The sequence below is a fragment of the Pieris rapae genome, chromosome 13, assembly GCF_905147795.1.
Source record: "Pieris rapae chromosome 13, ilPieRapa1.1, whole genome shotgun sequence".
Taxonomy (NCBI): domain Eukaryota; kingdom Metazoa; phylum Arthropoda; class Insecta; order Lepidoptera; family Pieridae; genus Pieris; species Pieris rapae.
Genome location: NC_059521.1, coordinates 1834878 through 1860525, shown reverse-complemented (window position 1 = coordinate 1860525; position 25648 = coordinate 1834878). Strand labels below are relative to the sequence as shown.

Sequence of the window (25648 nt, the reverse complement as noted above, 5' to 3'; positions counted from 1 at the left end):
TATGAGGATAGACCAGAGAGAGAGATAGAGATAGATTTTGTATGAAAATAACAGTTCATCTGTGTGTGTTCATGTGTGTATGGAAGTGAAACAGCGTCCTTCAGCGTCTGTTTAATCACGTTACATACTAAACCAGATGAATATGTTAAAGTTTTCAGATAGATTTTGGATAGCGTCTAAATAAGTTAAGTCAAGCATAAGAATTAAACTATCAATATTCATAAACTATAATGACTTTAATGAACTATATTAACAGTGCTGTCACCATGACAACAACGGAAATTTAGAATGCGACCTCAAATGAAAAATCTCACATCGGCATCGGAATTCGGATGACCTTCTGCACAAACTATATCGGGATAATTTTTAAAAGTATAATCGAATATTATTATAGTCGCATTTTGTTTTACCAAGTTTTTTATTTAGTACATTTGTCACTTTCTTGATTTGACAATTAATTTTTTGACATTGACTAATTGATATTCGGCACTCGCCAATCGCTAGACGAAACTCGTTGCAATTGATATTTGGAAACATAAATTGTAACAATTTTCTTCGAATTTTAATTTTCAAGAACCTTCCTGTTATTTAGATAAGAAATATCTTTTACATAGGTATTATAGAACTCTACAATATGGCAGTGGCTTTGTTTGTTTTACGAAAGGCACTTGTACAAAATAATGGTTAGTTATTTATATAATTTCTTTTGAATTAATCTGTTTAATTAGCTTAAATAATGTACTACTTTATTTTCCATTTGTATATTCCATATGTAAACTCTTGTTCAAAGGAAATAAACAAATTTGGTTATGAAACCTATGTGAAAGTCTTAAACAGTTTTGTATTCATTAAGTATAGTTACATTTATAAAATTGTTTTCAGTGCTTTGCCGATCTATTAGTTGTTCATCTACACTGCAATCAAAACAATGGCGGCTCTCAAAGGGACTATCATCAAATCGCAATACTGAAGGAATCCTTACGGATGGCCCTGACTACACATTTTTAGACGGCAGACCTACACCTTTGCTTGTATGTCTAAAACAAAATATCATTTTTTTCTACTTAATAGCATTAAGTTTATCATATGTTGCCAATGAAATAGTTATATTAGTAGTAGTCTGTTCGGTGTATATAAGCAGTTCATTAAATAATTAAAATTGTATTTATTCAAACTTGTTATAGTTGTTTGTTTATTGAAACTATATATATAGTTAGATAACATATGTTATCTTTTTCTATTATTTCCCTTTTTTTATTTCAGCAAAAGCAAAGACTCAGGATGTTAAGGCAACAAGAATATGCTGCAAAGATTGTTGAACTATCAGCAGAATTAGATTTTGCAAAACAAAAGTATCAGGATGACAATAGAAAAGAGGAAGCCAAAAGAGATGCGATTATCAAAGATAGATTAAAGAGAAAAGGGAAGAATCTAAAGGGAAAATAATTGTATTATCATAGTTGTATAGTTAATTAAGTAGAAAATAAATTTGTTTAGTTATACCTTCTTTATTTTATCTATATTATATCCAATTAACTTTCCAAAAAAGCTGTCTAAAACTAACATAGTGTTGGGCTAAAAAATGAATCTTATATGGTTGTAAGTCGTGAGTATTGAAAGTGTAACATTAGTTTATATAGGTTCAATATTATAAAGTCTGAACATATGGTTCTACAAATCTATCATAGAGGGCGTTATAATATGTTTACTCCTGGTAGTATCATATGTATTTCAATTCAGTTCTAGGGAATATTTTACTTAATTTTTATAATATGTGACATTAAACCTTAGTTGTGAGGCAATTTTTTTAAAGATTGTAACACAAAGAATGGCAAAGAAATGAAAATTTTGTGAACAATATCATTCAAAACTGCTTCATTGACATGGTTTATTTTATTCAGGAAACAAAATAGATACATCTCAGTACAATAAAGAGTACAAAAAAAAATAAAACATAAATTTGAATATACACACACACACATAATAAACATTGAATATATCCACAGAAGGTTTCACTGATAAAAAATAAAATACAACGCAAAACAAAACAATCAGAACAACATACTGGTTATATTGACCAAAATCAAGGACCCGGGTGAATCTATTGTATTAAGTTCTTAATAACATCGTCATCGGCTGTTACGACTATCGGTTTTTACGACCAAATATGAGACCCTTCGATGTCGTTATAACAGATTTCTACTGTAGACATTAAGGTTTTTTTGTTTTCATAATTTTTATATTAATGATTAGTGCAAAAGACCAAAATTTTGGGTAAAACAAAAAGGTAGCAGATATCTGTACTAGTCTGGTATTTCCACGATTTATCTTTTAGAACGGATCCGTGTGATGAGTACATCTCATAGTCCTGTACACCAACCAAGGCACAAGACGGAAACAGTATGTTTCCTTTCCAGGCTTTCTTAGACCAAAAATCGACGGCTTGTGTCAGGTACAGAAAGCCATTACCTATAGCCATAACATCAAGAAACAGATGAAGAAATCTGAGTCTCAAATCTAAATGGTCAGGGTTTTTTTACGTGAAAATGGAAATTTTTGACTCATTTAATTTCTACTACCTACATTTAGTTACAAAGTGTAGTTTAGAATTTAGATGCATCAGTTTACTTTCTACAATTAAATCTTTATGGCTCTTTCGTTTTTTGCAGGATTCCGTTTGATGGTGAATATGATTATATGCTAGCGTTCACACGAGCATCCCGCATGCAGGATCCTGCTAAAAACCAATCTGGTCGAGTTGTGCCATTCGGTTTTGTTACTAGAAATTGGATCCGTAGTCCAGTAAAAATTGGGATCCCGTTTAATCACATATACCTACATTTCAATAGTTCACACTGCTTCCTGCGTGCGGAGTGGTGGCATAACTGATGATGCTTTTTCTCATATTTGTATCACGTTTATTTTAAATATTCATTCACTCTTTTTAAAAGTTCGTCAAATGTGGTCATACTCATTCAAATAAATTAAAATTACAAAAATAAGATTCCGAAAAATACTCAAATTCGAGCATCTTCAGAATAGGATGAACCCAGAATCTTCTATTTCGCTGTCGACGCCGATAATACCAATAGAAAATTAGGAAAGTATTCACGTCAATTCACCTGATAACCGGCGTAGGAATGGTAAAAAAGCACTGCAACCATGTTCATACGGCAGTCTAATTTTACTGAATCCTGCAAAACTGAACTGCCGTGTGAAAGGGCCGTTACTCAGTTGTATATCATATATACACAGTTATATTTTGTGATTCTTAAGACTGTATGTATTAGCGTAAAATTATCGAAAGCGATAATCCAGTTATTACTGACTAAAAAGGAAATAATCTGTGCAATGTTTTTACAATCGGTTCATTAGTATTTAATATAATTTTACATCAAATTTATCTGTAGGATGATAAGCGGGTCCGCGGTTTATAATCCAGTTAGCGACCCATTACAACGATGCCTTTGTAATTTCCTGTTAAAAGCCTTTCTAAATTTCATAATTATACTACTAAAATGTATATGTTATTGCCTCCCAAGTTTATATAAAAATTCTTAAGTAACATTAAAAAAAGTATTTTAAGTAAACCGAAAATTAATAAAATACCTTTTGAGCTTTGCCTCCTGTGAGGTTTGAACTCACGACCCCTGGTTTACGAGACCAGTGCTCTACCACTGAGCTAAAGAGGCTGTGTTTCAATGTTTGAATTCATGGTATATATTGTATGTTGTGAGAATAGAGAGTATAATTGTTAGAAGATACCTTCCAAATATTTTTAATAGTAAATTCAATCTTAATATAAAAATACACTTCAATTTCCGATCGAAAGGTTTATAAAAAATCTAAAACAAATATTTCAAAAGCCCTTTGAAAAATAACCCTACGTGCAAGTTGTTTCCAGTTTCTGTAACGTGAACTTCGTGTAAATTTTGTGCAGAATAAATTTCTGAATGCAATTTTCTGTGACATTCCGTTTTGAGGCCAACTCCAACCGTTCCGAGAGTCCTAATTAATTTAATTTTAGCCTTAACGAGAAACTTGTGCTTTCAATTGGTTTCATATTTTCTTATTTAGATCGTTTTTCTTCGTAAATTGGAGCGAGTTTTTTTATTACATTATGAAACGAAATAATTGTTCTGTAAGTTTCTATTAGTTTTTCCATATCTAGAAAATTTTTCAAGTTTTATAAAATATTTAAAATAGGTTCTTATTTATTTAGAATTTTGTCAAAATAATTATGTTGCTATTGTATTTTTTAAGCCTTTTCTGTAGCAAATAACGTATTGTTGTGTGTTTCAATTTAATTTTTTTTAATGTTTACATCTAAAATACCGATTCTGGATGACTCTTTTTAGCAGTAAAACAGCCTATGTACATGTCTACTGTTATTGTATTTTATTACTCTTGTTCTTTGTTATTGTGATGTAAATAAAGTGTTATTATTATTATTGTTTTATTAAAAGTAACAGGGGAATTGGTTAGGTTTTATTAGATGTAATTTAAAAATCTAATACATTTTTGACCTACGAGAGTCACAAGTGTAAGGGTTTCCTTTTTGCACCATACTTTTAATATTTGGCAACTGACAAACTGTTTTAATTAGCAATATTACATATTATAGTGGAAATAAATAGTATTTTTACTTGTGTCTTTCAAAGACAGTACTCTAGGAGTCCGCTAGGTGGCGTTTACATAAGTTACGCTCATAACTTTTATTACTGTTAACTGCAGTAGTCTCCATTCGACCTAAATGTCGAGAGGCAATCGATCTTGTTTGAACCCCTCTGAACCGGTCACGCGCTCTTAAGGGTACTTGCAGTAATCTTTTGAACCCTGAATCAAAGGCTACTTAGCTACTAAAGGATTCGCCCTAGTTTTGTATTAACCAACGCAAGGTGCGGGTTTGTATATGTTTATATATTTATGCGGGCCTTAAAATACTATTGAGAAACCAAAATATATATTTTTTTATTTTTTTTTATTTGTATGTTACCCGACATCCGCACCGATCGAAAAATAAGATTTGTTTCAGCAATATTTAGTAATATAATATTATAATATTATAATTTAGCCTATTAAGTACAAGTACTTAATAGGCTAAATTATAATTTAAATTCGAATAATTTTGAATCGAATCAAACGCGATTAATGTATTCTTTCTTGGATAGTTTAATTCTATTAAATCAAATGTTTTTTACTTGAAACGGGCATAAGGTTATAACTATTGCCATAAAATTAATTAAAAAAAAACAATTGCTTCCTCCCTTAACAAATGCTGTAAAATTTTATCGTATATAATCATAGTAATGAATTAGTCTGTCAAAAGTTCATTGAACTTAGCAAATAACTAACTCGTTTCATGACCACTTTGTAATACAAAGGTACGAACTGCACTAAAGGAAGGGCTTTAAGTGTTCTGTCTTTTAATTTCACAATGGTCCAAGGCATAACATTTGCTTAGTTCGAGATTAAAATAAACACAGCACGAATATTACAATAGTAGTAACATCAAAACGATGACGTTTTTGACAGCTCTGACCATTTTCTAAACTTTATACAAGGATTTAAATTATTTGTGTAAGTATATTTGTAGTGTATAAGTATATTTACATGTTAAAGCATCAGCAGAGGCTTAAATTTTTCTTAAAAATAATAATAAAAGTTTCTTATTCGATTTTCCATATTAATAATTTTAAAAAGCAGTTTAGTTACAACCTTTTATGTTTCGTCCTCAAATTTCTGTTTCATGAACATTTGTTTTTATTGCCTGAGCCACACCATTAAATTTTTGGGTCTAGATTTCAGACGAAGAGAAAAAATAAAAATATAAGTAGGTTTTTAAAAACTAAACGAAAATCAATTTTAAAAGTGTGAAAGGAGCTGGATATAGAAGATATCCAGATCCAGAAACAGAATATATTGGCATTATTAATAACGTCCTATTCAAGTTCCTCCTAACAATAGGACTGTATTAAAAATTTTTAAACAACTCTATCCATAGTTGCTTGTCGTATAAAAAAATCAAATACACAACGACACGCAATACTCTTCGAGCGAGTTTGCTTATCTTGCCGAAGCCGCGTACAAATTATTTGAATAAATCTATTAGGTATGAGGGTGTGCAATTATTTAATCAATTACCATCTCAAATTCGCAATATTGAAGTGTTTGACAAATTCAAAAAGGCAGTAACGATGCATGTTAGAATGAACATAGTTGACTATGATTGTGACGGCTAATGGCGACGTGTATCTCGCTCGTATATATACATATTAATATTAAGTTTCTCATGTAAATAAAATATTTCTGTTTTTTGTAATGAGAAATAAAGTTCTTTAAACGTTAATATAACCTTTAAATAGACTAAGCTTTGAGTAGAATTATTGTTTATTGTAAGTAAACAATTGCATTCAAGAGAATTAAAGTAACTAGAACATAGTCTTTGATTTACACCAAGCTGCAATTTTATACTTGAAATGACCTTTCGTGGTCTGTGTTGAGCGGAATTTAATCATGAATCCAGCTTTACTCTGATCGTCTGCGTCTGCAAGGTACACCTTTGTGAACCTGAAAGCCATTATGAAACACCCAAATTGTGAAGTTAGACGTCCAACTTCATCTGGAGTTCGAATTGCCTGATACGATACTGTATAGTTTCTTCGGATTAAAATTTTTCGAGGGAGGTTCTCATACAAGCTACGGGTTTATAACTTTCTAGAATGTAGAAAAAAATTTATTCTCGTCTCTTTCTATTAGGTTAAGATAAAGACAACTGTTTGGCTAGTTGAAACAAATGAAGGCCACATTAAGAGGTTACTCAGACTATACATTTTTACTCAAAGTAATAGAAAAAAAAGTTCTAATTATTGGAATAAAAATTACACAAGTCTGCAAAAAAAAAAAAAATAAGAGCTGTTTTGGTTTTTATGTGGAATTCATACGTTTTTGGCTATGCTGAATTCGAAAATAACTTTCATTTTGTCCTAGAACGTCACGTTTTCTGACAATTCAGGTTCTATGTTAAACAAGTTATTATCGTAAAATAAAACATAAAAAATTTAAAGTTAATTTATAATTGCGTAAAAAAACTATTTTTTATTTAAAATACATTAATTAATAAGCACTAAATACATTTTTTTTCCCAGTGAGACTCCTTTTGGTACATTTTCGCTTGTGGGAAGCATCTGGAAGGTCTCTTTGAAGCGTCCAACAGTAGTCTGCCATCATTGAGACGCTCCATTTTCCCTGGTATCTTTTTTCCATCTCCTTAATATCTTGGTGAAATCGTTCGCCTTGCTCTTCACTCACGTCTCCTAAATTTTCTGAAAGTAGTCGAGGTGGGAATGAAGAAAATGTACTTTTAAACTCCTTAAGCAACCTAAGGCTTGAAATGCTTTTAACATTCTTTTGCCGATTTGTTTGTAGATTGGGTCTTTGTAATTGCCTAAAAAGTAAATTCCTGCTTTTAAGCCTTGATCCAAGCAACTCAGCAGCGTTTTTAGGAAGATTCAAGTCTCTTATCAAATCATTTAGCTCGCCCTGGGAAAACAATTTCGGACTGTTGTCATCTTCAAATTCAAAACTTGATTGGTCATCGGGCTTAGGTACAGCACCATCTTCGTCAGAACTTGGAATCTCTTCCAAGGTAGCAGGGACCTTGGGAACTGGTATTTCGGTCCCATGAGGGATGGGACGAGTAGCTGATTGCAGATTGGGGTATGAAATTGACTGCTTCCATTTTGAATTATACCCTTTCACATTACACGAACAAAAGTAACAATCATCACTATGGTTCTTTTGCTCGGCCCATACCATAGGAATCGCATATCGGAAAGCTTTTTTCTTGCCCTTAAACCAATTTCGAAGGTCTTCAACACATCGTTTGCAGACTTTATGAGGTGCCCAAGCTTTATCCTGATCTCCAAGTTTTAAGTCAAAATACGCAAAGTATACTTTTTTTAACAAAGTCCGTAATATTCACCATTTGCTTTAATATCATATATTCGCCACAAATGTAACAGAAACTATCATACAAATTCACACACTTCCGCTTTGACGACATTGCACTATATTGATCTAAGATCTATAAAACAATGACGATTTAACACGTAATTGTACCGCGCCATACTCGACACTGTCGGAGCGCGCACGTTCAGGTTACAATATGTTTATATTTGTTAATGTAGCTCAAACAGGTGTTCGTTATTTAGAAATTAATGATAGTTACGTCCAGAAAACATTTAAAAACAGTTATAAAAATAAAATTATACCCATAGATTATGACTACAAGTTAGCCCAAAACTCCCTTTTTTGTAATAGAATTGTGTGATTGTAAAAAAACCTTACGTTCTGGAATTTTTTGAGTATTTTTTTAGTTTTCAGAACACCTTAATACATAGAAATCAGTTGAAAATATCCAGACAGTGTTTTTGTTGTAGACCTGTGTTATGAATCTATTTAGTATTTTTCTATAAGTTATTAAACAAATACAAGTTTTACAGTGTACTAATTTTTAGGCTCGTTTCAACAAATGTTTTTTTTTACTGACCAAAAATCCGTTGAAACGAATAGTTGCGATCATAGAAAGGTGAAAATAATTGTAAATAGCTAAATATACGAATACTGCTATGTTAAAATATAAGAAGAATATATAAGAAAATAATAGACTTATTTAACGGAAATATACTTTACCAGACAATATTGTTTTGAATATAATATAATAACATGAAAATCGTTTTTATAATTTTCGCAAATATTAATACAACATTTTTATTAACATAATAAATTACTTCATTTTTTTTACTTTTTATTATCTATACTAAGTTTCATTTTGCAAGAACCATTCCGTAAGAGAAGGCCTCTCCATTCTCCAAGCATGACAGAGATGTCATGTATGAGTTCTGAATATTAGTTACACTAATGAAATCGTTACAGTAACGACAAATGAATCTTAAAATATTATCTTCACAAATATGTATATGTATGAAATATAATAGCAACTCTCTTATTCGAGACATGTATCATCAGAAAGAAAAGACGCGCGAGTTAGCGATGCGTATAATATTTCACTAATGAGGGGTAACGATAAAGGTACCTAACCGAGAAGCAAGCTCACGCAAATTAAATAGAGATTCCAGATTTGATCCAAGTTTGCGACATCACTACCGGTATGGTTATTTCTTAAATGCTGATGGAAAAACTAGGCCAACACTGCTCTTTTCTTGAGGGACCTAGTAAATAAAAATACTTCAGTGGGATCCACATAAAACGCGGCAAAAAACTGCCTTAAATTATATGTAATTTAGTTACTGAAATTAAGCAACTAAGTAAAAACAAGATATAGATCTTGTTTTCTATAGATAGTTCTTTAAGCTTTAAGAATTTCTCATTAGAACATGTGCATGTAATAACGACCGCCAATTTAAAGGCAATTTCCTAACATTTTCTCGATGTAATCTTTTTCAAACGAAAGTATTTCATATACCTTTGTATTAAAGTTTAACTTTCTATGCTGTAAGCCTTTTCAGTTTTAACCGACGAGTGATTAATCACGGCTACACCGTAATTGGAAAGAGAACTGTATTGCTATTTAATAGGGTGGTTTTTAAGTTGTTTAACACACAAAAGATGGAAGCGGGACTATGTTGTGGGCACGGTGAAGTGTCGATTGTGAAGTTGAAACAAAGTAGTGATGTTTTAATGGAGAATGTCTTTATTTAAATTTTAACTAATTTGCCGTATGAATTCTAAATTTCACCAACATCACCTTGATGGCTGGAAATATTCCACGGTCCGATTCGCAAGGCATTTTCTTTTGTGAACTAGCGAACTGTGGAATCGACTCCTGGTGGGGGTCGTCCCTGAGAGATAAGCCTTCCAACTATTCAAGATTCGAACGTACTCCTCTCTTATAGGCAAGCAACGCACTCACTAAAAATGGGTGTCTATGGGCTTTTTTAAGCGTCCCGCAGGCTCGTTTGCCCCCCTATTATATAAAAAAATAATCATTGGTATTTTAAATTTCGCAGAACAATTTTTAATATTGTTTAATTTTATCAAATCAAAATAGCAAGTGTAGATGCCGTCGTATTTCGCCTAAAGTATCGTTTCTGAATCTTTTCTCAGAGATGTCGAATTCGCCGCAACGGTGTTAGAATATGTCGATCCGCAAATAGATAAATAAAGTCTTTGGTTGCTACGGCAGGCTTCGGTGGTATGCTGATCTTTGCTACGTCGGTTAATTAGGGAAAGCCTTCAGTAGAAAGTAACAGGTTTACCAGTGCAAGCTTACTGGTCTGTGAAATTAGCAGAGCACTCTCGAGCAGACCACAAAGATTGTCTAGTATCACACGTAATATTAATACAGTTCCTGGTGATTTTTAGAAAGAGATTTGGCCATTTAAAGCAACATTCAAAGTAATTGTATTTTCTATATAATACTTAGTTTACATACGCAATTGCAAAGCATGCGATCACCGTATTTAATTTTATTGTTCATTAAAAGGTTGACAAAGAGAACCCGACATTATATTTAATTATTAAAATTTGTACTGATTTTAGCAACGAAGTGTTAACTGAATACATATTGCTCCCCAGCGATCAAGGTTTCAGTTAAACTGGGATTTGTGCCTAAAGCAATTACATATTATATTACAGCAGAAATAATAAAGAAGTTTGTAACAATTTGGTGGAAACATAAACAGGTTACAATTCTTCTGTTCACCAGGACGTCTATTTAAATTAAATTTATATACTAAGGCCAATGACATTAATACTAGAGTCAAAATATGTAGCAGGTCATTATGGTGGTTCAGGGATTTGTAAAATTCCCAGTGTCGCTTTACCAGCGTTACTATCTGTGCATAGTGTCAAAACATTATAGAACATTTAAACCGCTAATTAATATTACCTCTTTAGTTTAAACTATTTACTAGTTTTGTATAAAGGTCAACATAAAGTTACTAGCCAAAATTATTGTATAGGCTGGATTGTAATTCATGTAACGTTGCATTCTTTTTTGTGAACTTTATTTATGAGAGAATTATGTGGAACTTGCCATCGTGTTTAACCACTAAAACCCCGAGGCGCCACCAACAATCGCCTTAGGCGGGACGCGGTAACAGCAGAGCCTTATCCGCCTTCCGACTTGCGATGCGGCGGTTGCGTCCGCCTCTCCACACCCATTCTGGATTTGTGAAGATACTTGACATAGGAAGTATCCTTCACCGGGCCATACGCTTTTATAAATAGATAGGAGAGATAGGATTCAATTCCTAGGTCAACATTGATCATGCTTGATTGATTCTTTTGTAAACAAAATTTTGTTAATTAGAAAAACCAGCAATAAACAACAAATTCCCGAGACAATACTACTTTTATAGGTGTGTATAGGTAGACAGTGTGAGTACACAATAACGGTCCCTGATGGAAATTGCCAGCGATACGCGACAAACAAATGTGAAGCCCGTCGCTAATTGATTCCTGAATTCGGTCGAAACCCTTCCTCTGTGAATACGATAGGGCTGCTAACTTTAAAACTTTGAGTTTCGTACCGAGTTTTATTTTATATATAAAAAAGTTTTTATTTAGTTTCAGAGTGTCTGTGAAATGTTAGACGACTTATTGGTGCCTGAATATCAAAACTTTCTAGCAACAAGTTCGTGAACCTTTCTCAGTCAAATTGATCTCGAGAAGAGGTAGCCCTGATTTGACCCCTATGGATTATTTCTTATAGGGTTATCTTGAATCAAAAGTCTACGCCAATAAGTCGACCTATCTGGCGTAATTGAAAGACAATATCGAAAAGACAGCCGTGTCATAAAAAATGTTTTAAAAGAATCATTTATCAAATAACACGATATTTGTATAGCGGCAGCCCTGTCAATAAACGAGAATAAATGGAGAAATCAGAGATTATGCAGTAGGTATTTTTATTTGATATAACGTGTTAATTAAAAGTTAATTTGTTTCAGTAAATATTTACTGAAGTAAACGTGGAATGACTTTTATTAATTTTTCAATGTATTTTTAGACAGAAGAGAAAATTTAATATACCCGATATTAAATTTTCTCGTAATAAAATTATCTTTTTAATGAAGTGGTCAATTTACTTTCCTTCTTTTCGTTAAAAATTAATCGTTTTAAGAAAACAGTCGTTTCTTTTCGTCTGAACATATCGTGAGAGATTCGTGATTGTCGGGAGGTTTTTTTAAATTATTGGTCCAATTATAAGATCCGTATTCTGCCTTTTAATTCCTTTTAAAATTTTTAAATTGCTTTTTAAATTTTAAAATGGCTCAATGTATTGAAAAATTATAATGCAAATAACTCGAAAACTAGACCACACATTAACATGTCAATAATGAAAAAGTAGCCATAATAAAGTCGGTTTTGGCAAAGCGAAGCGTCATATTCAAGCTCATTATAAAATGGCTGCGACCGCCATCTTGCTCACTGCCAACTGCTATATCCTTTTCCGTTCCAATTTTGAAATCACGAGTAAGCAATTTTAAACAAGAGATCAAACAGTTTAACAGGTTTAAATTTTTACACATTTAAAGAAAAATATTACATAAGTTTGAAATTTTCCGACGTTTCGCGTGCTTTACAACGTGCGTGGTCACGGTGACTGAAGACAAAGGGGCATTGAATGTGAAGAAAGTATTGTAGCTGTAGAAAAAGTTCTTATCTGTATTTATTTCCCCGGAGTTGGTATCGACTAAAATTAAAATTATGTAAGAAATAATAAATTTATAATACGTAGCCTTAATCCATTGAAAAAGTAATAATAATAATAATAATATTTATTTATTTTCTCACAAAAACAAAAACATATACAATAATTGTCATTCTTATTTGGATCACTGCTATTGCTTAAGTGAGACTGATGCCTGTTAAAGGTTGTGCACCTGTGTTACAGGTCATCAGGCCTCCACCACTTCGGATCGACAAAATGATTATATGTAAAGAATAGACAATTATATTAATTATAAGGAAACCACATGGTGTATGCGTGTGTGTTTGTGTATGTGTGTCTGTGTATGTGTGTGTTCTGAATAATTGACGTAAAAAATATTGCACAATTATACTCCAAATAATTATTAACTAAAATTTACATAAAATTTGTGTCAAACTTTATGCTCAACTATTTAGTTATGATAAGCATTTTCTCGGTAACCTCATAGTTGGACTTACCAATAGCCACAGTGTAACCGTCTCTTGCACTCATTTTTTGTTAGGGGATATATGGAGAGAGAAGTGTTGACCTTGTTATATAAGTAATCACCCAAAAAACAGAAGAATTTTTGAGCAAAGCTTGTGCGAAAGGGTTTTGTATGGCACAGTGCATTTTTTCTACGCTTATTATCATTGAGGTGTGGGTCATATTTGAGAAGTGAGTGTTTGCGTAGTATTGTGGCAAGAATGAAGATTTGACGAACAGTGAGAACCTTCCAATGTTTGTAAGTCTCTGCCGTGGGATACATGAACGGAAGGAAAGCGCTTACCTTGAGAATAGCTCTTTGAGCTCTTTCTACCTTCAGAAGTTGTGTTTTTGCGGAGCCACCCCATGAAGATATACAATAGCCCAGAATGGATTGACATAGTGATAAGTAGACGGTTTTTATTAATGTGTGATTAGCAATGTGTCTCAAAATTTTGAATATATAAATCAATTTTCTAATTCTACCGGTCAATAGATCAATATGAGCTTGAAAATTCAGGTTGCTATCTAGCATGACACCTAAGTATTTCAAGGTACTTGTGGAGGTAAGTTTTGGACATCCGCATTGCACTTTGGTTAAACATGATCCAGCATGTGACACAAGTTCAAGATTAGAAGGGATTTTACGCTTCGTAATTTCGAAGGTTATGAATTTGGTTTTATCAGAGTTAAGGGCCAGGGAACTTCTAAATAGCCAATCAGAAACTAAATTCAAACCTATCTGAGCATGTTGAAAGGCCTCAGACCAATCCTGACCATGGAACAACAAGGCGGCGTCATCAGCAAAGGCTACAATTTTTCCATTTCTAAGGTCCATCCCACACAGTTCATTTATATAAATAAGGAACAGTGTGGGTCCCAGAACGCTGCCCTGCGGCACACCGAAGGTCACTGGTAGCTCTGTACTAGACCAATCCCCCACCCTCACAATTTGCGTACGTCCAGAGAGGTAACTCGCGAAAAGTGTTTTCTTTAAAGGCTTCAATTTTTAAATACCTTGTAGTCACACTTCATACATACTAGTCAGGATCACTTCCTTATTCATGCCGCAATGTTGTTTGCGGTTTTAAGCCAAGTTGCAAAGTTTATTTTTAATTCTGCTCGAGTATAATTTGGAATTAATAATTATTAATTTGATGATTATGAGAGAGTTTTATTTTATTATTATGCATATAAATAAAGCAGTGAGCGGGCTAATTGACTCATTATTTACTTTCGTCGTTTATATCTAAGTTTGTTTCTTTAACTTTTAAGAAAAACACTTTTTTACGGATTATAGTTAGGTATTATTGTATTTAAACTTATAATTTTAAATTTAACCGACGTTTCGCGTGCTTTAAAGCGTGCTTGGTCAGGGTGACTGAAGACGGTGTTAAATGTCAAAAAGTGTCACCGCATTTTCTACAGCTGTGGAAACGTCGGTTAAATTTAAAATTATGTTCAGATAATTATAAGTTTAATACAATAATACATAACTATAATCCGTTAAAAAGTGTTTTTCTTTAAATGTGTAAAATTTATGTTAATAAAAGACAATTTTTATTTCTATTTCTATTTCTTTAACTTACTAAATTTATTAGTAATATTCTAAAAGGTGAAGCGAGGGTTGGATTAATTGATAAAAGGAATAGAGTAACCGTAAAAATGATTTAAGAGCAAAATCACGGAAATTCTTAATGCTTTGAAAGATTTGAATGTATATTGAGAGGGATCGCAAGTTATTAACATTTTACTTTCAAATACAGTTATAATGGCTTTTCGTTTGTTTTTTTAAATGAAAAAAAGGTTAAATACTTTTAAATTTGAATAATGCTTTGATTATGGAACGTGATTTTATAATTTTATTAGTGCAATACTAGCGGGTGGATATTTTAATTTTTTTTGTTGATATTGATGTGTTGTTTAATATTGTGGAAATTTTTCTAACATCAATAGTTTTCGCAGCGCATGCGATGAAAGATATTTTATAGACATTTTTTTACACATTGCGTAACATTATTGGTTTTTTTAGGGTACCTTGTTCTTGCAATAAAATTAATCAGCATTCATTTGAATGCTAATTCGTTACAAACATATACAAATATTTCCTGTTTATGATAGTAGTATAGATTTACATATATAGATAGTTGTTAAGATAGCACAGATAAATAACCATGAAAACTAATGGGGTTGAACGCATTTATTTTAATACAATAAGTTATAATATATTCTGTTTCTGTGAACGACGTGGGCGACACTCGGACAATGCTGTCTAAACATGAAGTGATGAGACTAGGGTGTATTCACACTGATTTTAAATTTTAAATAAATATATTTATAATATCAAAAGATTAAATAATCTTTTGATATTATAAATTGGATATTGTTATATTGACGAATACGTAGATGTTATAGAATATGTTTATTTTCAAATATAAGGTACAGGTATCACTTATTCCACGTCATTAAATTTGAATCGGTAGACATCCCAACTTATCGGCAAAGAAGACACCGTCACTTAAAACCGACACCCTGAAGTTACAAGTGCTATAGTCAACATTTTAGTTTTTTCCATTGTTAGTGTCTTTTTTTACAAACGTTGAATAAGGCGAAAAATACAATTTTTTATCTTGTTACGCCAAAGAATTGTAACTTGCGTATTAAAACATCTATTAGTTCTGAGAAAAGCTTGAGGCTTTGATCATCGTGCTACGACCAAATTAAGGCGGAAGACTCCGCTCGTATTTAATAAAAACGTCGCTCCTTCAGTATGTTAGTGAGGGACAAACCCCAACACGTTTTGTTTGCGCACGTCAAGGAAAATACATTGTATTTCCTTCAAGCGAAGACAATCTGGCTTCCTTGTCTTATCTTTTATATCAGAAATACAATTTCTATTAATAAATGTCATAACAATACACTTTTCGTACGCACAACATAATGTTTCCTGTCAATAATATAGTTCGTCAATGACACCCTCATATTTGAATTACAATAGAATTTTTAATACTATCATGTTAGAGATTTGGAATCATAAAAAAGCTAAATTTGGCACTGTAGTATTTTCATTTAGCGGTGAGTTTTAAAGTCAATTTTTTGCCAAGACGCCATGTATTAAGCAAATATTGGCGTTAAATTTGTGCATTTAATATATTAATTATTCTTCTTTGGGTGTATATGTTATCGCTTTTCAGTTTTCGCCATATTCATAGTTTTTGGGACTAAGATATCGCATTTCATCTTAATCAATAAATACAAATTTATTATCATAGACATATTTTTTCCTTCACAAAGTTTTGAACGGATGACCGAGACAATAGTCAGAGTCGAGTAACGCTGAACGCCTGAGAGGAGGTACAATTAAAAGCATCTGCTTATTGTACATGAGACGATATTTTATTACTATAATAATACCTATCCCAGTAAGAATTGCTGTGTCAGTGAGTTGTCTGCGGTGTTAAAAATTGGCTATGTTTGGATTTTTTTCCATGAAGCGAAGTTATCGTGTATCGATTTTTCAAAATGAATACATATACTATTCAACTCCACCACATATTTTTTCCATTTGCTTTTATGAAACTATGACAAAAAAAGGGAAAGAAACAATATACTTTCTGGAGGTTGGTGACCGGATAGGCCCTTAACAAATAATTAAGGCTGTTGACGTGTGCACATATTAAATAATTTAATGTTTCATGAATTTCAAGATTATTTTACAATCTTAATACATATAAATTACGTATCACGTTATTTGTCCGCTATGGACTCCTAAGCTACCGAACCGATATCAATCAAATTTGCACACCGTGCAGTTTGATCTAACTTAAAATATAGCATTGCTTATATCTCAATTTGTAACCGCAATATTATTTTATTGCAAAAATTTGTTAATTATTGGATACAATTCTAACAAATGTGTTAAAACTACCAACGTTTCACATAAGTTCTCGTACCTTTTCTCTTGAATAGTTTACTACTATGTTATATAACAAAAACCTTAGCCACAGCAACGCTTGGCCGAGTCTGCTAGTATATATATAAGTAATAAAGTGAATCATTAATCACTCAAAAATATTCGTCGTCGTTTCAAAATTTCAATTGTCAATTTTCGTCCACGTGTTACAAATATCACTATTATACTACTTGTGTGTACTTATAGTACTTATGTTTCAGATTAAAAAAAAACATTTTTTTTAAACAAAAATGTACTTATGTAATGAATAAAGAATATTCAACCTTTCTAAATATCAATAGAAATATGTGTGACCTTTACGCCTGTTCCCACAATAATATCAGTTAAATGGCAACTTGACTTTTCAACGGATCACATTTGTAACATTATTAATAGAAGTTTGTAAACTCTTCCACAACTTAAACTTCTATCTGCAAAGTTTGCAACGTCGTATTTTCATTTTATATATTACCGTAATCCTGCAACGGAATCTATTCTTTCTAAACATTAACCTGTATTACTCTGAAGCAGAATCTGGCTCAATCCCAACTAAATTACGTATTTCTAGATTCTAGTACCTTTAATATACACGCTGTGTAAACTTGCCTTTGACTTCTGTTTTAATAGGTTTGTTTAGAGAATACCACAGAAACCTCCTGGTCTCGGCGTCATATTTCTATATGTTTCCTGATAAATATTTTTTTTTATACGTCATTTGACGATCAAAAATGCTATGCTTAGTTAACTAAAGATAATGGAGGACACCGTGAGCAATTTCTGCAGAATTCCTTCATCTTTTAGTCGATAACAATTCCGGGGAAATCAATACAGATAATACAACTTTTTCTACAGCTGTGATACTTTTTGACATTGATGATTTTTGACAAGATAGTTTTAAACAGCCGCATGTTTTCTCTAAACTGTAACCACGCACAATGTAGACGAGTGCAAAGACATCATTCCAGATAAATAATGAATATTCTCAATTTAGCCTCAAATTGTATTGAACCTTTACCTAGAGCCGATACGATCTAGTCAATAATTAGTTAACAAAATTATCACCAAACTCACATAACATATACTAAAAATCTCAAAGAATATCTTGTGAACCAGTTCTATGCTGATATATAAATAATTGTTAATGTACAAAAATAGTTTTAAATTTGTGTTATGTTGAAATCATAAAATTTATTATAGTTTACATGTGAAAAGGAAGAGACTGGCTGCCCACAACGCAGGGAATCCTAGTGTGGGAGGCAGTGTACTTTACCTAAAAGTCCTATAACTTGATGAATATCCTCGTTGTCTACAAACCAAATATCGCGTTCAGTTTTACTTTATTTCATACTGATTCAAGCAAGTCTTGTGCCTGACACATTTTGTAAGACATACGTTCCTTACGACATTCTTATTACAGTGTGTGAATTATAGATGTTTAAAGCTTTAAATTAAAAAGAAATGCAACTGTTATCAGCTCTAAACGATTGACGCTATACACTGCCCCATATTCACATATATGGACACGATGGCAGGGGAGTAGAGTAAATAATAATAAAAAAAGCTCTAAACGATGACCAGTCTTACTTGTATAAATAGGCATTTCATTGCATTAATTTATTACCATAATCCTTAAGTTGATTTAAAAAAATCACTGTCTTATATTTTTAAGTAAAGTATACATTTGTCTCTGTCAAAATCTGTTGATGATATCCTGAATGGAGATATATATTACTTAATCTATACTATGTATACCCTAATAAAGGTTTTTAAAACGAAGTCACGACTTAGAGTAAGATTTAAAATCAAAAGTCAAACCTCAATACATTTTTGACTGTAGTAATACTTACACTCACAGCGAAGTAACGTAGCAAGTAGTACTTACGTAGCAAGCATCATTGTGACCGTAGCTTCGTAGCATTCGTAGCATCTATCTTACACTAAGCGTAGCTAACGCCGCTTGTGCGTAATAAAGTAAAAGTAAAAAAAAAAGTAATAATATATTTATAAAATAATTTCGTGATTCATGTAGAAAAAAATTCTTAAATCTTCTCTTTGGTTGCGATGCCTTTAAATTTTTAGTGGAACAGAAGTAGAATATAGAACAGTTAACATAATCTATACATGAAATGTAATTATTAATTATACCAAAGAATATTTGCAAAAAGGTTTATACATTTATAAAAATATTACAATACATTTAACTTAGTAATTACTAATTTGGCTGTGTACACACCATTGTGTGAAAGTGATGGTATTTAGTGGGGTATTCTTATGATGCAGGTCATATTGCGTTATGCATATTCTTTAAACTTCATTAAAGTCAAAAATACTTTTCTTGCATTGTTATTGCGAGTCAATTTTGAATTTAATGGCTTTAAGGTTAAGTGGGAAAAAATAAAAAATAACTATACAGTAAACAAATTTATTGTCAATCGGTTTATTTACAGTAGACTAGAACTATACATTACTTAAAACATTTTAGTATTATAAAAATTAATGAAACGTATTACTGTACATTTAGCACTTAATACAGTATATAATTTGTGTTACATAAAGATAAGCTAGTCATAAACATGGATAAAATAGAAGTTAGTGTAATTTAATTATATTAAAAGTTGCGTTATTCAATCATATTAAAAATGAACTTACATTTTCAGACAGGGGCAAAGGTTATTCTGAGTAACTATAATTGTGTCATTTCTCTAGAAACATCGCAACAAAAACTTACTTCTTCATTTTTAGTCCACGTTTTCATCAAGTTACAGTTGTATGTTCAGTTCTTTGTTCAAGCTGTTTGTAATATATACGAGTGTAATTACTGTAGTTCTCGTATTGTATCAAGTAGATACTTATTGTTTTGGGAAGTAACAATAAAATAAGACGCAGTTTATTACATTTACTCGATATACCTCATATTTACTTCATTTATATTATTAATTAAATTAAATTTTGGTAAATCAATCTTCGGATGACAGTGTAAGAAAGATTTTAATGCGTATAAGAGAAGATACATTTTCGAGGGGAAATACGCATACCTTCCCACGGCACTACTGTCCTGTTGTGAAAAACTACCAAACCCCTTGACAGGCAGGACACGGTAACTGTGCGACACAGTCTTGTCCTCATCCCGCTACGCCATCAGCTGTAGAAATCGCCGCCCTACACTAAACCACCAGGTTAACACTGTTCTAATTAGATTGGATTAACTCAATAGTTATAAACATTATATTGCTTGTAGCGGCGTCCATGCGTCGAGTTGTATCTCTCCCTAAAATATGGCGAGAGGGCCGATGGCTGGCCATGCGGCATACTCGAGAACGGGTGCTGCTTATGGTGACTGGTCGTACTTGAATTCGTGTATGCGGTGATATTAGTTGTTTCGACTATGTATTTGTGTGTTGTTCCCACGAGAACGTAAGATCGTGCTCCTATTTCATTCATGCCTCCTGCACATAGAGGGCAAATATTTGTTTTTGATTTATTTTATTATTTTTTATTACTTAAGATGTCACATGGAACATGGTGTAATGGTTGCAGCTCCTTACAAACGTTATGTAAAAGAAAAGACTTGGCGATCTTCTCTTTCGTTCTACGCACTTGATTTGAGAACTGGCAGTAAGTGCAAAATTAGAATTTTAATCTGATATAAGCTTTCAATGTATATTTCTATTTTGACGTTCATAAGTGTATGTTACCTACATTAATAAATGTATTTTGATTCGGTTTGATTTGATTATTATAGCATTTCATTGCTTGTCATAACGACAAGCACAAAGTTAGTTACACAGACATAATCCAGTATGAAATGTGAGTTCCAATTCTGTCCGGCCAAAGCTTTCGAACGGTAATCCGATTAATTACTCTTAAATGATCCAAAATTTAAGCTGCACTTAAGCCTTAAGTTAAGTAAGTGAATTAGGGCATATTTGGTAATGGTAGTTCTTGTATATAACCTCTTTTATATTAAAATTAGTCTTATTATTTACAAAGTATTGATAAAGTACTTTGGTTATTTAGACTGATGTATTTAAACTTTAATGGTTATACCCGAATTTATTACATTATTTACATATATTTTAATGAAATGGGGGCACAATTAGTCCGGAAAATCCAGCGGAAAACATACCAGCCTTGCTTCAATAGATGGCACTGGCATGGCCGATATTACACTAAACATATAGTCTAGATGTGGTAGTCGTTCGGTGGCAACAATTTCGATAAATCTAGTTAAGTACATAATGTAACAAATTCACATGTATATATGTTAGAGAGGTAAAATTTGAAAGCAGAGATTTTGATAATTGATAGTTAATTGTAACTACCAATTACAATGTTCAATGGAAATTCATTTAAAGTAATATTATATTTGTGCAGATAGCAGACAGTTTAGTATGAATCAAAATTCCTTATGAAAATAACGCTCAATATATTATATGGATATACTACACACTTATAATAATCTAAACACATATAAAATTTATTATAATTAATTATACTTAATTACGATAAAAACACCATTTAGATAAGATAAAGGCACTACATATTTATATTAATTTATGAAAAATAGCCGGCTTTGCGCGGGTAAAGTACGTAAAAGTCATGCCAATAGTCATTTGATTTTTTAGGGAGTTACAGTATGACAACGACTGTATAGTCTACAAAAACTTTTTATCTCCTTCTGTCAAACACTGGATGAAGATGAGTTTACATATAGCGTTGTAAGTAGACGGTTTTATTTTTTATGAAGAGATTTAAATGGCAACGAATCTCAATTTTCCATCTTTTAAAAATAATTATTGATCTTATACTCTGTGTTTCATGTAATTTATTGGCTGAATAAAGGCTAAATAGAAGTATTTAGTCAATCACCCACTAAAGAACAACGAACATTATGGCTGACTTTTGATTTCATTATTAAATAACCTACTTTATAATTATACAATTATACACAAACAACATCAAATCCTTCGGTGCATATGCAGTTTATATTTACAATTATGAAAGTTTTAACATTATTTAAGACTAGATAGTTCAGAGTAGAGTAAATATCAAGATCTTAGACATCGCACACGTAGTATCAATGAAGAATCAAAAACTGCTACATGTCAAAAACTGTACAAAGTATTAAATGCTATCGTTAAATACTTTGCCTAACATTGGAATACTTTAGTGATGTACCCACGAGATGGCGCTGAATTATTGATTATAGACACATATAACACCTTTCTATATATTTTTATATTGCCAGTTTATGAACCACTCGAAACATTGAAACATTTAATAATAATTTACGTTTGTATCGATTATGGTTTACAGGCTGATTTATTATCTATTGTCTAGGACTGAAACTGTTGATACTATGTTAGGAAATCGGTACTTATAAGTTATATAGGAAAATACGTAGGTCTTCTATGAAAAAAGAGGTCTAGTTGGAAGGAAATTTTGTAGTGGACCCGGGCTTTATGGACTATTTACATAGAATTATTACTAGCGATTTATATAAAATTTAAACTCTTGAGTATATTTTCTATCTAGGTTATATTGCTCACAATACAAGTTTTATAATATAAAGGACAAAATACTGATTTATTTAAGCTTAATAAATTCTCTCAAGCATTGGCACTTATCGTCTGACGTATGTCAGAATTTTGGCCCTTTATCCGATTATTGTGTCCAGCATTAGCCAATAAACAAATATTAACTAACATCGTCAATAAGATTTGATCCTTAAAAAAAATGAGAATTTTTTATCGAAAAAAATCAAAATATAATTTGTATTAAGTACAATGAAATAATAATTTATTAAAAAAAACAACACTAGTCGTTTAAATGACACTCATGTTCTATATTTAAAATATGTTATATCAGATAATCGATTTCGCTTTCGTATTACATCGAATGGGTGTTCTAATAAAATTTAAATTGCTACCACACACTGGACACTTCAAATGTCTAATCACTTCACAGCCTCGTTTTACTGTCTATACAAAAACGGGGCCATCCGATTCTACTCACAGAACATGTAAGTTCTCACAATTTTTGAATTTCGAATCCTCTTTCCCAAAGATCCATGTTAGCATTTGCCGCGCTTTCATACTTGCGCGTACAACACCCCGGGATTTATACCAGTGTGCGGGTGACGACTCTCTGCCTCCATCGGAGGTGAACTGCTGCTGCTTTAGCCTGATCTGGTTGAGGATGCCGACAAGGAGTTCGTCGACGTTGTGGTTGATGCCAACTGACACTTCTATGAATTTCGCTTTGTATGTGCACGCGAGGCATTTACCGTCTGTGGACAAAATTATTAAAATAAATCATCGGTATCTGATTATATTTAAGTAAAACTTTCTCAATATTATAAATTTACTTATTCTAAATACTTTCATTGGAATACACGAAAACATGTTTAGTTTGCCTCCTATTCGAGATCAAAATTTTGTTTCGCCCGATATCAATCCGTGTAATGGCACATTAAAAGTAAATAACAAATAACATTAAGTACGGCTATTCAATGAAAACATGATGTTGTTACAGTCAATAATTTTAATAGCTGGAATGAAGAATTTGATACCACTACACGAACAACAATGTTTATTTTGTTTATGGATGGTATCCGTAGTAGACATAAGAGCTATCAAATTTCTTGGCGAATCAAATAAACCACAGAATAGTTTTGACCTAATTTGGTTTTGATATTATTAAATTATAATGACAATAGCAGCTGATACCAGCGCCATTACTCCGCTATATAATCACGATAGCGCGGTTTAGCTCAAATTCTATTTGGAACTGAGTCCCCTCAAGTCGTCGTCGTTCAAAGTTAGTTGCTACCGGATGGAATGTAAACTTTGTTGATTTGTGAATATTCATTGAAAATATTTCGTGTAATTATAAAATTTCAATCAAGATAGATCGATAATATATATATTAATTTGTGTGGTTTATTAAGGCACTTTACAGATGATTTTGTTTGTAAAAACGTACATCTACCAATTCTAAAGTACTTGACTCTTCTTATCCGATATAACAAAACATAATCAGACTTGTATATAGACCTTTTCTTAACTTACACTTCGCTACCTTAAACATACATATAATAAGCCTTATTGCTAACAGTGATTACTTCCAGGCAACCCTTGTTTAGAAAAATATTGAAGAAACACATTAACTTAAATAATTTACAAAAAACATAGAATCACATGTAACACTAGAAATTTAAGAACTAAAACTGAACTAAACTAAAACCTAAAAGAATAATAAAAGTGTTAAAGCTGATCTCAGGGTTCAGTGATCATTAATATTCAAGTAGCTAATTATTAGACAGAAGAGCATTACGCTTCTGTCAAATATCTCTTATTTATTAAAACTTCGTTGCATTACATAAAAGAAAAAAAAATTAAACATAATTTGATGAAAAGCAACTGGCAGCCTTATATAGCGCTTTCGAGCGATTTCTTCTTGGCAACCACTGTGATTAAAACAAAAAAAACATGGATTAATTTACATAAGATAGACAAGAAGTGCTAAAATACATATTACAAATACAGTAAGAAGGAAAAAAACATACTTAACAGAAACAAAAAAAAAAACTAAACTGATATAGGATACTTAAAAAAAGTAAAAAGTGCACATGAAGCATGATAATCTAATTCAAGATCTCTTCCTGTCTTCCTAAATCTTAAGGACTGTATTCACTTTGATTAGTGCGAGTGCAAGTGTCCAATCTTGTCAAGTCCAATTCTTGTTTAGTGGCTCTGTTAAGAATAATAATCTGGCAGGCCCAAGCGAAGGGTGGAGGTTGGAGGGCGCACTCGGCGTCACTACTCGCAGCAAAATAGAACAGGCGTCTAATCACTTTAACTTTTCCTGCTTATAAAACTCGTATTCGTACATTGTTTCATGTTCCTCACATGAATACTAATTACGCAAAAAACTCAGTTTTGTATCGCGCTGCTCGGACATACGATGACCATTATTTAGGCATTGACTTGTTTAGGTTATCGCGGAATGTGGTTAAAACATGTATTAAGAATATACATAGCGCAAAATCATCTACATCATAAGCACGACACACATACACACCATCACGTACACACCCACACTTTACACCATACACAACCCTTAATTAATTAAATTTAATCAGTTTGTGAATTGTATTGAATACTTTGTTTGTTTGTTCCTTTTTGTAAATCTTTTTAGTAATAACATATCATGTATTCCATCTGTGGCTATGTTCTCGGTGTATTTGTTTGATATTATATGTATTTTGTGTTAGCTGTAGGAGTACAAAAAATAAAAATAAAATACGCAGACAACTAATCATCTGCACTAATAACTAATCAAAGCGAATACAGGCCTTTAGCTTACATCAAAATATTGTTAAACTAGCAACAAGTGAATATAATAAAGCTAAGTAAAATTCCCGAACAAAGACGCTAAGCCACTTTACTCTGAATAATATCATTAAGAAAAATATAGCTGTAATAATTTGA

General features: G+C 32.0%; 2 protein-coding genes and 1 non-coding gene across 3 annotated transcripts in view; 1 reads left to right on the top strand and 2 right to left on the bottom strand.

The window, feature by feature from the left end:
* The first annotated feature begins 489 nt into the window (after positions 1-489).
* LOC110992288 (39S ribosomal protein L52, mitochondrial) lies at positions 490-1502 on the top strand. The gene is made up of 3 exons (XM_022258045.2): positions 490-683; positions 883-1031; positions 1264-1502. The coding sequence occupies exons 1-3, from the start codon at positions 635-637 to the stop codon at positions 1444-1446; spliced, it is 381 nt and encodes a 126-aa protein (XP_022113737.2). The 5' UTR covers positions 490-634; the 3' UTR covers positions 1447-1502.
* A 2118-nt stretch (positions 1503-3620) lies between these two features.
* Trnat-cgu lies at positions 3621-3692 on the bottom strand. The gene has a single exon. It is a non-coding gene; the product is annotated as a tRNA-Thr (tRNA).
* Positions 3693-20613: 16921 nt separating this feature from the next.
* LOC110992595 (GTP-binding protein REM 1) overlaps positions 20614-25648 on the bottom strand; it is a 78162-nt gene continuing 73127 nt past the window's right edge. Inside the window, exon 5 of the mRNA XM_022258481.2 lies at positions 20614-23445. Coding sequence (XP_022114173.2) covers positions 23168-23445 — 278 coding nt within the window. The 3' untranslated portion in view covers positions 20614-23167. The remainder of the gene's footprint in view (positions 23446-25648) is intronic.